The 12,442-nt window shown below is 50.4% G+C and overlaps 2 protein-coding genes across 2 annotated transcripts; one reads left to right on the top strand and one right to left on the bottom strand.

Annotated features, from left to right (window-relative positions):
• The first annotated feature begins 3,900 nt into the window (after positions 1 to 3,900).
• On the top strand, positions 3,901 to 4,948 carry LOC100275508 (uncharacterized). Its single transcript, NM_001374291.1, has one exon. The coding sequence runs from the start codon at positions 3,995 to 3,997 to the stop codon at positions 4,778 to 4,780; it is 786 nt and encodes a 261-aa protein (NP_001361220.1). The 5' UTR covers positions 3,901 to 3,994; the 3' UTR covers positions 4,781 to 4,948.
• A 620-nt stretch (positions 4,949 to 5,568) lies between these two features.
• Positions 5,569 to 8,730, bottom strand: LOC103631693 (uncharacterized). Its single transcript, XM_008652637.4, has 5 exons — positions 8,408 to 8,730; positions 6,730 to 7,434; positions 6,434 to 6,604; positions 6,224 to 6,349; positions 5,569 to 5,955 (listed from the first exon to the last, which is right to left on the bottom strand). Exons 1-5 carry the CDS (start codon positions 8,432 to 8,434, stop codon positions 5,845 to 5,847), a joined length of 1,140 nt encoding a protein of 379 aa, XP_008650859.1. The 5' UTR covers positions 8,435 to 8,730; the 3' UTR covers positions 5,569 to 5,844.
• Between the last annotated feature and the right edge of the window lie 3,712 nt (positions 8,731 to 12,442).

The following is a 12,442-nucleotide window of genomic DNA, read 5'->3' on the forward strand; positions in this document are numbered from 1 at the left end:
AGTTTAGCTTTTACACCTTGCAAAGACAACATTGCAGTATGGACGCTACTGGGCCGGTCAGCCCTCTGGAACAGTTGTAAGCACGAGCACACAGACGCACAATCTCGGTTGGGATCGGGGAGCCACAGCGACATTGAACGAACGGTCCAAGCGACCGTGCAGGAAATGTAGGCGCTAGCTTGGATGACGATGGCGAGAAGGAGAAGTGGATATGACGTGTACGTCTAGTCATGCAGCCCCGGCGGCCTCGAGGCGCCCACCGCTAACGGCCACCTCCGGAGACCCGGCTGCGCGCGAACGACTCTTCTGTGTGTCCGCCGCCCAGTCTTTTGTTGCCTTTCGCCGCGTTTCCTCACACCCGCCCGCCCGCCCGTGCACGATGATCCAGAGCAGCTTAGCTAGCTTTTGACCCAGCCAAACCTAGACACACCCGGACCGGCGCGTGCGCCTGCGCGTCGTCGCTCTGCCTCCAGCCTCCTTCTGCGTTCCGGGCCATTCGGTGAACACACAAACTGATGAAACGAGGCGTGTACGTCCTGGTATGTGTAGACCACCTTACTACTTACTACATGGAGCGAGGCGAGGCTTCTTCAAAGTTGAAACCCTCAGATTCAGAGGAGCGCTGAAGGGAAGGCTGAACCAGTCCGGCCGAGGGCACCTGTTGCCTTTGTCTGGACGTCCTCGGTCTGCCAGCGCAAGGACGAACGGTGTAGACGATGACAGTTTCTAGCAGGAGTACCCCTAGATATTGTTTGTTTGGCAGTTGGCACAACCACTATATACGAGAATTTACCCATGTAATTTTGGTTTTTGGGGTTGGGTTATGCCCCCCTGTCGTGAGCTCCCAAACAGATAAAAAAATGGGTGGAAATTTCTCACGTGGAGTGCTCGCGCGGGTAACGCTTGGGATCTCGACGGAGAAGCTGGCTGCCAAACTGACACTGATGGTACTCCTCGTTGGTCCAAGTATTTTCCAAAAAAAAAAATGTTGGTGCAAGATTTTTTTTTTCAAAAGAAAAAAAAAGACTGTTGCTGCAAGTGGTGTGTGCATTAGTACGAGCAAGACCAGGACTTCTTTGTCTGAATTCGAGCCTAGTCTCTTCGAACGAATGCGATGTGCTACGATGGTTTTTTTGGAATAGTGGAAGATGACCTTCGGATATGGTTGATTAATTTTGACAAGGACAGGCCGAGCTTTCTCTCTAGTCTGGAAGGCACATGCGCATCTGCTGCCCCTCCTTTGAGTGTTGCGCAGAGGATACGAATGGATTTGTTGAGCAAACAAATACGTACGCTCCAGCATGCAGGGCGCTCTACAGGCAGCCAGGCAGGCACTGCAGGACGTGGCGTCCAGCAATGTCGACGACGGGGGGGTTGGTCGGGCAACGTCTCGTACAACTACGAGGCGTGGCGGAGGGGGAAGAGGAGATAGTGCGTCGTCGTCGTCGTCGTGGTTGAGGTGGCGGTGGTGGTAAAGACAGGGACGGCCAGTACTCACTCGGTAAGCCGGCTCCGATCTGCGTACAAAGATCTCCCTCCGGTTTTGACAGCCACCATCTCTCTGCTGCTGGTAGTGGTGTTTTTTCTTCTTCTTTTTTTACGAGGAACGGCTTGGGGTAAGTGGGAGATCCATCCGGCGGCAGATCACGGTCCTCGAGTGGGTGGATCAAATCAAAGCGACGTTTCCGACGACGGCGACTCGCATTTCCGCCGTGCCGACGAAGGGTCGACGAACCGAACCTACAGACACGGCCGGCAGTGTTAAGCTTTTTCTCATTAAAAAGAAAGTTTTCTTCTTTAATTACACGGACACGGCCCATGGATTAATGGCCTTCAGCCAGCTTCAGCAGGCGCGGCCGCGGGTGGCCTTTCCTCTCGTTTTCGTCAGTGCCAGTTGGAAGCACACCAGCCATGCCATGTATATTAATTATTACACGTACGAATTCAAGCTTCGGAAGCGAGAGACGCCAGCACGACAAATGAGCGAGCCATGATTTCGCCGACAAACCGTCGCATCACGGCCTGATACCTGACTTGCTTGCGGCGTTTTGCCTGCCTGCTTGCTGGTCAGTGGTCACCTGCTGCGGCCGCAGCGACAGTGTCTCCACCCTTCCCTTCCACCGGTCAAGCGGAACGCATGGACGCCAACTAACCGAGCAAAGAAAGCTCCCCCGGCAGGGACGAAAGCTCTTGGGCGTCCACCGTCGCCGTCAGCGTTTTATTATCAGTGTTTATTCCTGCTGATGATGACAAAGAGTCACACACAGACACTCTTCTTATCTGCGCTCCGTCATCATCGCTGTTCTGTTCTCCCTTGCATTCATATTATCAGAGAGAAGAAGAGGTTGGTCAAGCACACAAGTGCGCCGGGAGAAGTTATCTATCTGTTTCGTGTGTCTGTTGACTTGACTCCTTGCGCGCCGCAGCTTTATTAGTGCAGGTGCTAATAAGATACTACTACTACTACTAGCATATTAATCACTGCCAACTGACAGTACTAGCATATGGATCAGCATGCATGCTTTATCACAGTCACAGGCATCCGTATCACATGCATGCACAGTGAGTGTCAATTCGTCGTCGCTGGCGTACCAACGTACACTCTGCATGTCCGGCGCTGCACTGCAAGTTCGAAAGCGGCTCGGCTTTTGCGAGCACGGCGAGCCGCCGCTGACCTGCGGTTGCACTAGAGCTTGGAGCGGTTGTGTACCAAGTACGTTGCGTACCAGCAGTGTCAGCGTTAGGTACCGCGCCGCCCTTTCCGGGAGGGTCGCTTCGCTTGCCCCGGCCGCTCCACGCCTCTACGCAACCGAGTTCACCGTGGTGCATGACCTGCCATGCGTTTTCTGATCGACGGGAGTTTCCTTGTCTCCCCGGAAGGAAGGCAACGCAACCTTGATTTAGTTTCTCATCAAGAGCTGCTGCCCGCCATGTTCTCTAGCGACTGGTTTCTTGTGACCGGAATCATTTGAGCTAGGACTGCTCGCTATGAATTGATCATGGACGACGGAGAGACGGACACGGACATTTGGGGAGACGTACGTACACGTGGACGGGCCCCCGTTCATGGTGCCCTGCACTGCAGTTAGCACGACGCTTTCCTCAACGTCCCTCTCTGCACTTTGTTAGAGGGAAGCGAATGGCTTTATGGCTCCTCATCACCTGGCTGTCTGCTTTCACCGAACAAGAGTAAAGCAAGCATCTCGATCGTCGTGTTGTGTCTGTCATTTGCACCGGTTTCTTGTCCTTGTCCTTGCACGCCCTGGTCCCTCCAGGGCAAATTCGCCCAACATGAGTTCTGCTGGTTTAGCAGCCCAACAGCACCACGGCAAGAATTGAAGCCCACGGACGTCGTCTAGTCCGAGTGGAGGGACGGAGTGGGCCGACCCCGCCCGACGGTTTTTCATGGGCTACCTGCACCAAAATTCTGCCGGGTTCGGCTCGGTGGTCCGGGGCCCTCCCCGCGTCTATCCACTGCAGTCGGCACAACGAGGATAGATAGGTACTCGATCGACGAGGCGTCGGCCTTCACCATCGCGTGAACGTGAGTCCAAGCCTCGCGTCCAACTCAGGAAAATAGCCAGAATCAAGAGCGAGGCGAGACTCCAGAGGATAGGTCGAGTGGTGTCTGGAAGCAGCCAGACATGGTCCTGTTCCTGTACATCCAAAAAGTAAAAAATCGTGCTTGCTTGCTCTTGAGCTGCGGCCTCCGTGCCATCTATAATCCCTGCTCGTGGAATCGGCACCCCTGGCCGAGCCGGCCGAAAAATTCTGCCACCACCAAGCCTCCCCTCGGGGCACCGCCGCACGCCCCTCACCCCCAAGCCCCCAACGCGCGATGGCGGCCGCGTCCACGTCACGCCTCGCCATCCAAATCCGTGTCCCTTTCGTTCCTTGGCCTTTTCCGTTTCCACCCCGCCTCGCTACCTTGGCGGTTTCCACCCGCACCCGGCTCGCCTCCTATGGCCTTTGCCTCCCCACGCGGCCCGCCGGCATGCCTCCTCTCGCCGAGCACGAGCTCGCGGCCGCGGCCGCCACCTCCGCGCTCGGCGTAGCCTTCGGGGTGCGCCTGCTCGTCGCCCTCTCCCGCTCCCGCGCGCTCAAGCCGCTGGCGGCCGCCACGTCCGCCGCCGCCGCCGCGCTCCGGACGCCGCGGGCGCTCGCCACCGCCTCCTCCCCTGTCGCCGCCATCCTAGCCGCGTCCAAGGCCGCCTCCAAGTCGTACAAGGCGGCACGCACGCTCGGCCCCGCCGCCGCGCGCCTCCCCTCGCTCCCCTCCTCCAAGCGCCTCAAGGCCGCGCTCGCCGCCGCCTCGCTCCTCCGCCTCGCCGCCGCCGCGCCGGCGGGCCTCCACGCCGCGTCGCCCGCGGGCGTCGCCGTGCTCGCCGTCCTCAAGTCCAGCTACAAGCTCTCCAAGAACACCTCCAAGGTCGTCGAGGGCTTCCTCGGCCTCCAGCTGCACAAGGGCTTCAGGAACGGGATCGACGCGCTCGGGGTGGTCGTCAAGGTCGCCGTCATTGTCTCTGAGGTCGCCGTCTGGGTCGGGGCCCGATTCTGGGGTTATGGGCGCGCTCGCTGCGTCATGTTCCTCGGCTTCACCAGACCCACTGGCTTAGTCCTGCTTGGCTGTAGCAAATCTGAGCCCCAGGTTGCACTATTCGATCCGGTTATAGTTGGGATGGATGCTCAGGGGTGCGAATTGGAGGAGCGAGGGCTCTCAGAATTGTTCTCTCTTGCTGTGCCAGTGCCCCAGGCCACAACATTAATGACTATGAGTTAGCCTTACCACATAGCTGTTTGTACATTTGCTTCTATCAGATGATTTTTTGATCCACTGCGTGCAACTATATTCTTGTATAATCAACAAGTGTGGGTGAACAAACTGTACAGCAATTGAAGGATCCAAATGCATTGACTTAAACGATAAAATCTTGTCTGGCAGAGCAAATTCTGGCATGGAATTTCCACTTCCCTACAATGTTGGTTTGAGTAACCGCTGTTTGTAAGTTTGACCACTGATTGCAGCTTAGCCGTAATGGAGATTTGTAATGTGGTAGTACTGCTAGAGCTTTACATTGCCTAAGACAGTAGTGTGTCTTTCACCTTGGCTACTTATTAAATGGCACAGGCAGTGCTTATACTTGAGGAAAACATTTTAGTTGATTAATATTTTAATCTTTGCCCTAGCTCAACTGTGGATACACTACTCTATGAGCCTGTAGCTTGTTCTTGGACAACTCCACTAAAACAGAAAATGAACATAATTGGATTTCTACAATTGCATGGGCCTATGAATTATCAGCAAGACCATGAACCTTACTGAGCTCTTGAGTATAGTTTTAAACATTTTTGCTACGGTTATTCATTGTTCATTGTTGGTTCTGACTCTTGATCTTTCTGCACATAGGGGCACAGGCTACAAGGCACCTAGGTGACATTCCAATATATTAACTTTACTTATTACTGTGCTCTGTAACCATGTTATTATGATTATGTTGATGTATCGTTGCTATCCTTGGAATTTGCTGAGCAGGCCAAATCTAGACTCTGTGACAAAGAAATATTGAAGAGATCCTCAGAACTTTTATTTCTATAAATGGCATAGTTATATACACAAACCACTCTTCTGGAGACTAACTACCACATTCACTTGTGACAATGGTAAACAAGTGAGCAGATTCACACATACATTAAATCTACATTAGCTGAACTAAGTTCTCGACCTGAAATTGAGCTTCTAATGCTGTAAGTTTATTTTAAAGGAAATGAAAAAAAACTGTGCTCAATGTTGCACAACTTGAATTAAGACACTGGGTCTTAGTTTGTGTGGTTGAGACTTGAGAATCACATCCATGATTCGATGGTGCATTTATACTTGTAGTTGTAGGAATTTAATTCACTTAGATGCGCAAGAATGTCAGATGTGTCCAGCATGGCTTCTTCTTTCATATGGTCCTGAAAAAGGTAAGAGTTCTTGTTAACTACGCATAGAAATATGTCAGGCTTTTGTTTAATAACAATGAAAATACATAAGAACATTCATGTTTTCCATCATTGTAATGGGGCAGGGACTTAAAATCATGGCCTAATTTTTTCATCTATTACAATCTTACGATTTGTCTCCATATGCATCAAGTTACATTCCCGTAACATTTAATATCGCCATATCTTCTAGTTATGCCAGACTGTTTGATAAGATTGTGTAGTTTAATTAAAAACTTACAGTTTGTTCATAATGTCCATAATTCAGGGAGCCTGATTGCGCTGCTGCTTCACAGAGCTCATCATTCTTCGCGAACCTTCCCCGGACACGGGGCCTGCTATCTGCCAAGGTTTTTCTGCATGCGTACTGCATTTTGTTGTAGGTCAAGCACAACTAAATTGGTAAGATGTCCATGCACAAGTAATGCTCTACTGAAATGCTCAATGGTACCTTTATTTTTTTGTTGAAATTTCTCTCGTTCCGTTTCTTTCTATACCTATGGATCTTTTCCTTCTTCTCTTCGGGTGACAAGCGGACAACCTTGAATGTGGAGTCTTCCAATCCTGATAGTTCTGGGTTCCCATTGCATCCGTTTACCAGGTGCTGATCATTTCCTCCTACCTGTTTGGTTAATATAATTCGTTCTGTGTAAGAATCGGAAATTCTAGGCATGGTCAACCGGTAACTTGACCTGTGCTTTTGTTTGGCATCATTGTGGATGGTGTACCTAAGCTTTTGAATGTTACCTGCATCTCTGCATTAGTATTAAATGCCCCTTTCATGGAATCTGTGTCGTCATATGTTGTTGTCAGTCCTTCACCCTCCATCATCTTCTGGTACTCGCCAATCATCACCAGACCATTGCTGCTGGCACTGTTGAAGAACCCCTGCTGTGATGCTTCTGCATCGCAGCCTGGAAGAATTGCTCCAGTTTGCGGATGATACATGGCTCCATCCAGACCCATGAACCCTTCAGCTAACGCCGCTGTGAAGCACTCATCGTAGTCCGAAGTGAGTGGCATCAAGGCGGATGCACTGCTGTTCATCTGCATCGGAAGCATCTGTTCAGCTAAGGTATCCGGAAGCCCCATCTGGTTGAATTGCCCTATGCTGGCCTCATCGGTGGCGGTTGGGTAGTATGCTACTTCTGAAAGGCCATTGATCTGCGGAAGGTCCCCGGTGTCAAGGCCGTGGTGTTGCTCTTGCTCAAGGAGGGCCGTGAGAGTGGCGTCCAAGGATGGCAATGGGGAGTAGGCCGTGGCACCAGCAGCAGCCGGAGCGTCGTCGCTGTAGCCGCAGATAGGAGGGGTGGTAGTGGTAGACGAAGAAACATCGTCATCGGTGGCATGAAATGGACCGGAGGCGGTAGTCGCCGCTTCGAAGAGGTCGTCACCAAGGCCGCCATCGTAGAAGTTGAGAATATGAGCAGCTATGGGGCTTGAAATTTCCTCCTGTAGAATTTCAGAGCGTGACCAAATATGTGAGTCGTTTTATTTTGTTAAATGACTGTTTATTCTAATAACTGAATTACATCTTTATAGGAAGTTCAATCCCTCCCAGTGGAAATAACTGCAAACTCGTCGTGAGAGTAGTGAATATTTCGTTTCAAAAAAAAGAGAGTAGTGAATATTAGACGCATCACTACCTTTTGTTGTAAAGAACACAACTATTCTTTCTTCTTCTTTAGTGCAGCTACTACTCATATGCAATTTCTGAGGGAGGGTCAAAAGCTTGAGATATGCAACCATGCACGTGCGATTTTGATTCTACGTGCCGCTTTCATCGAAGCGAACTACTCGAAATAAGGTCATCTATGTGATTCGGAATAAAATTGCAAAGACGTAGACGGCAGGGACGGGAAAAAAGCAACTTTTATTCTCTGTTAAGGTCCGCCCAAATCTGAATGAAGACATGGTTAGTAATGTTGTGCTTATCTCAACAAAAATGTCTAATAGTTAGTTGACTAAAAATTGTCAGTGAATTTAGCTACTTAACAAATATCTATCTAACTATTAACTAAAAATAATTAATAGCTAAACTGTTAGCTGGTGTGTTTGGATGTCTTAACTAATTTTAGCCACTAACTGTTAGCTCTAGCGCATTCAAACACCCCCTTAGCTTTGGTAGATGTCTTTGCAAGTTGTATCATCTCGATGTTGTTCTGATTTTGGTTTTAATTTAATCTTCCATTATGGAAAAACAAGTACCAGTTGTTGCCATTTTGTTTTAATCACAACCCCACGAACATGCATTGATGCATAGAGACAAGGTGTGTAAGAAACACGGCAGCTAGCAAGAGATCTCAAATAAGGAAGAAATTAATGAAATTGCCTGGGTTGGATTTATTCATAACACCATCGCAAAACCTAACCTACGAAGAGAGCGATCAAAAACTGTGTCGGACGAGAGCTGAGAAGCAATTACAGCGAAGCGATCATCGGGACGAAGCATGGCCGGCAACAACGATGATCTTCAACGCATGCATGAACGAAGAAGATGGTCAGATTAGTGCACACACGGCGCAGCTTTTCGATCGACCGACCGGAGAAACTTTGTCCAATATATATTGATCCTTGACCTTGAGAAGAGAGAAATGGCTCTCGATCCACTTGCGGGTGTAATGGGAGAAGGGAGGGGGCGGCATGTGCGAGGAAGATGTATATATATCGATCGACTTGTTTCCAAGACGACAACATCGTACCGTATGCCACAAGTTTCTCTGCTACAGTTGCGGTCGGGACCACATGACCGAAGAAGCAACAAGTCAGGGAACAAAAACTGGATTATATATCCTATAAATGCTGCATGCATGCATGGTCCAACGCAATGATGCTATTTTAGGTCATGACTAACTGATTAGAGTGTGTTTGGATGTACTAAAGCTAATAGTTAGTGGCTAAAATTAACTAGAGACATCAAACAACCTAGCTAAACTATTAGCTATTTTTAATAAATTAGTTGATAGTTAGCTAACTAATTGCACAACCAAATTCTTTAGCTAACTAACTGCATTCAAACAACCCTTTATTCAGTTTTATTCCTGGCAAGAAGTCATGCACGATGAATTCGGTCGCTCGTCGACAGACCAAATCGTGCGACGACCTCATTGACGAAAACTGCAGACCTATACGTAGTTACGTACATACATACACACAGGGAAAAAAAACGAAGAAGGAAACCAGAAATATATAGTTGGACACGACAGGCACACACATGCATCAAGGAAGGGAGAGAGAGGTTTACAATGTAGGAGGAGCCATCTAGGATGGGCATGCCGGCGGCCGCATCCTCCTCGAAGAGCGTCGTCATGATTTGTATATGAGCAGCCGAGAAGCTGCCGGTCCGCCGCTAGCTAGGATGGGCAGCCTAACCATGGCGAACGCAGGAGCTCGATACTTATAGGGGAGCCGGCCGGCCGGGGAGGGAGAAGGGCAGGGCAGGGCAGGGCAGTGCCGAGCAAGTGCGCGCGCGGGATCGAGCGGGACCTTTGCTATCTTTGGGTGGTGGCGGCCGTACGTACGTCTGGCGGCCCGATGTGATGAACCGACAGATGTTGATAACAGCCCTAATGGAAGCTTGGTTAGAGCAAACCAACCGCTCGACGCGGCGAGAATGTTGGCGTTTACTCCATGCGTGTCAGCGTGTAGCATAAAGTTGAGGGATCGGATTAGTGTCTGTCGTGATTGTTACCTAGCCAAGCCTATACTGGGGAAGACAAAGACGATAGATCTCGGTAATGAATTGAAGTCGACGACAGGGGGCCGGGGTTGGCATCTGGTCGGGTGCTCGATCAGCTTTGGGTCATCTCATGTCTGTCTGTTTGTCTGTCTGTCATGAGCGCCTATCTACCTCTCTCTCTGCAGGTGCAGTGCCCTGGCAGCGAGAGCCGTACCGCGCGCGAGAACATGAACAAAGGCGGTCGGAGGGAGGTGGAAGTGGAGAGCCAGCCAGCCGGGAACGAAAGCGTGAGGCAGGCACTGGAACGGAACCGAATGCCCATCCATCCATCCATCAGTCCCGGAGAAAGGAAGCCCCAAAGGGCGCCAGCAGCCAAAGCGAGCACGTACGGTGGTTTAGCGTTTAGGGCACCCCGCGCCCCCTCTTGCGCTCCTGCAGCAGCAGGTACGTTGCAGAATCTGTCGATCCCCCGTCCCGTCCCGTGGCGGCGTCGCACGAGCGTGTGGTAGTGGTAGCTAGGAGGAGTAGGACAGGACTGACAGGGGATCGAAGCGAGGCTAGCTGTAGGCCAAATCCCCGCGGGGACGGCGCGCGCGCAAGTAGCACCGCCGGCCGGCCGGCCAAATGGCTCCCTGCGTGCTGCTGGCGGCGCAACGCGAACAGCGAGAGCGGCAGCCCGATCCGCGCCGCGCTACGGGTGTCCCCGCTTTGGTGGTACAGGGCCGCGACCGGCGATTCCGTCGCGCGCCTTTGACCGTCCGGCCGGGAACGCGGGTGTGTGCTGATTCCGGCCGCCGGGGTACGTACGGTACGAGTACCACGTACTCTTCTCGATCAGGGGTGGTAGTGCCACTGCCTGCTCTATGGACATATTCGTGATCGGACGGACGATAGCCCCCCGCTGGCTTCACCTTCATGTGTGTCGCGCGCCATCGCCAATCAGGCAATCACCGTTGGCGAGGCGCGCAGGCGTCACCGACAAGTTGCCGTTTGCGAAAAGCTCTACGCCAGGGCCCCGATTGTTCAACATCCCGGCTCGATTGTACTTGGTAGGCCCAACACGCGGCCTGGTTTCAGGCTGCCACGCAAATTGAAAGATGGGCCTAAAAGCTCCAGTCCGGCGAGGAGACACAGACACCCCCGGCCCATAGCATACAGTCCTGAAAAATTGTAGAGGTACGTGTGGAGTAATGGTATGGGTACATATATAAAATACCTTGTGTAGCGTACAGTACTTGTAGAGATAATATCGGCAACAACAGATATATAAAATACCTTTTGCTACTTTTGTACGTGTGATATTGAAGCACACGGAGCGTCCCTTTTCCCCAGCCAGCCTCCAACAGGCCGAGGCACAGCGGATGGGCTCGCAACACGGCGGCAACAGCAGATATAATCACTGCACTGTAGCAAAAGCCCACGAGATCATAGTGCACGCAGAATGCACCATACACGTACAGTCGTACAGATTCGATCATGGCTTCGCCCGGGTCCCATAAAGATCGATTGTTCGAGACCGTGCATCATCAACGTGTTTGGTTGCCCTGACGAGTGCATCCAGGCCCATTGCACCCCGTTGACCATGCTGCAGCCGTTGATTGGTTTCATGTATGCAGGGAGGATAGCTTGTACGCGCAGATACAACTCAGGCAAAAAAAACACATATCGGCTGCATGCGTAGAGATATGGAGACAGACCTTCGCTAGCCGTGCAGGGCGACGCGAGCCGGGCTCCCTCCAGCCAAGAAACCAATCATGCGGCATGTGAACCAGCTGATACATATGCTTCTTCCAAATGAATACAGTAGAGCTGCACGAAATACTCGTGGCTTACTGGCTCGCTCAACTCGTAGTCTAATCGTCTCGGCTCAGACCGTTTAGATTTTTACACGAGCTGAACCGGCATCCTAGCTTAGTTTGTTAACAAGCCAGCTCGAGAGCTCAACGAGCTACCACATTTCAGCACATCAATCAATTCCGCCTTTCACAGTTTCACTTCTTAAGCACATCAGCTATATTCTTAATGAAATGGATAAACAACACCTATGAAAGTATTGGTAGAAAGACTAAATAATGAGTGCATGAAATTATATGAATATGAAAAGGACCTTCTAAAGAAAACTCTTAAATAGGTTGAATCTATAAGTTTGACTACCGATATGTGGACATCTAACCAAAATGTCCATCCAATACAAGAGTTTGGTTGCACACTACATATATATATGCTAGTTGGGAATTGCAATGTAAACTTTGTGGAGCTAGATCCTCCCCACACTGGTGTAGTGATAGCTCAAGCTATTTTTGAGTGTCTAGTTGAATGGAAAATTGAAGATAATGTTATCACAATCGCACTTGACAATGCTTCAAATAATGATGCTGTGTATTTTGATATCCAAGCTTCTTGCTAGAAGGAATACACAGTTTGATCCTTCGTATTTTCATGTATTGCCAAAAATGGGTGACAGTAGCGGCCTAAACACTCAGTCAACCTCTTCATCAATGGGTACAAACAGTTCACTAGCAGCTGTAGTTCCCAGACGAATTTCAGAATTATTTGGAGTCAAGTGCCACAGAAGGTTCAAACTCATAGTTGCTTATCTGTTTAGATGAACCAAATGTGCCTACCAGTGATAAGAATTTTAGCTTGCTCCCCTATTGGCAACAACATTCTCATAGATTTCCAATAGTCTCTAGTATGGCAAAGAGATTTTTGGCTATCCTAGCAAGAGTGGTTGATGATTATCGGAGTTCTTTGAAGCCTTCAACAATTCAAGCACTAATT

This window comes from Zea mays, chromosome 1, assembly GCF_902167145.1.
Source record: "Zea mays cultivar B73 chromosome 1, Zm-B73-REFERENCE-NAM-5.0, whole genome shotgun sequence".
In the NCBI taxonomy this organism is placed as follows: Eukaryota; Viridiplantae; Streptophyta; class Magnoliopsida; order Poales; family Poaceae; genus Zea; species Zea mays.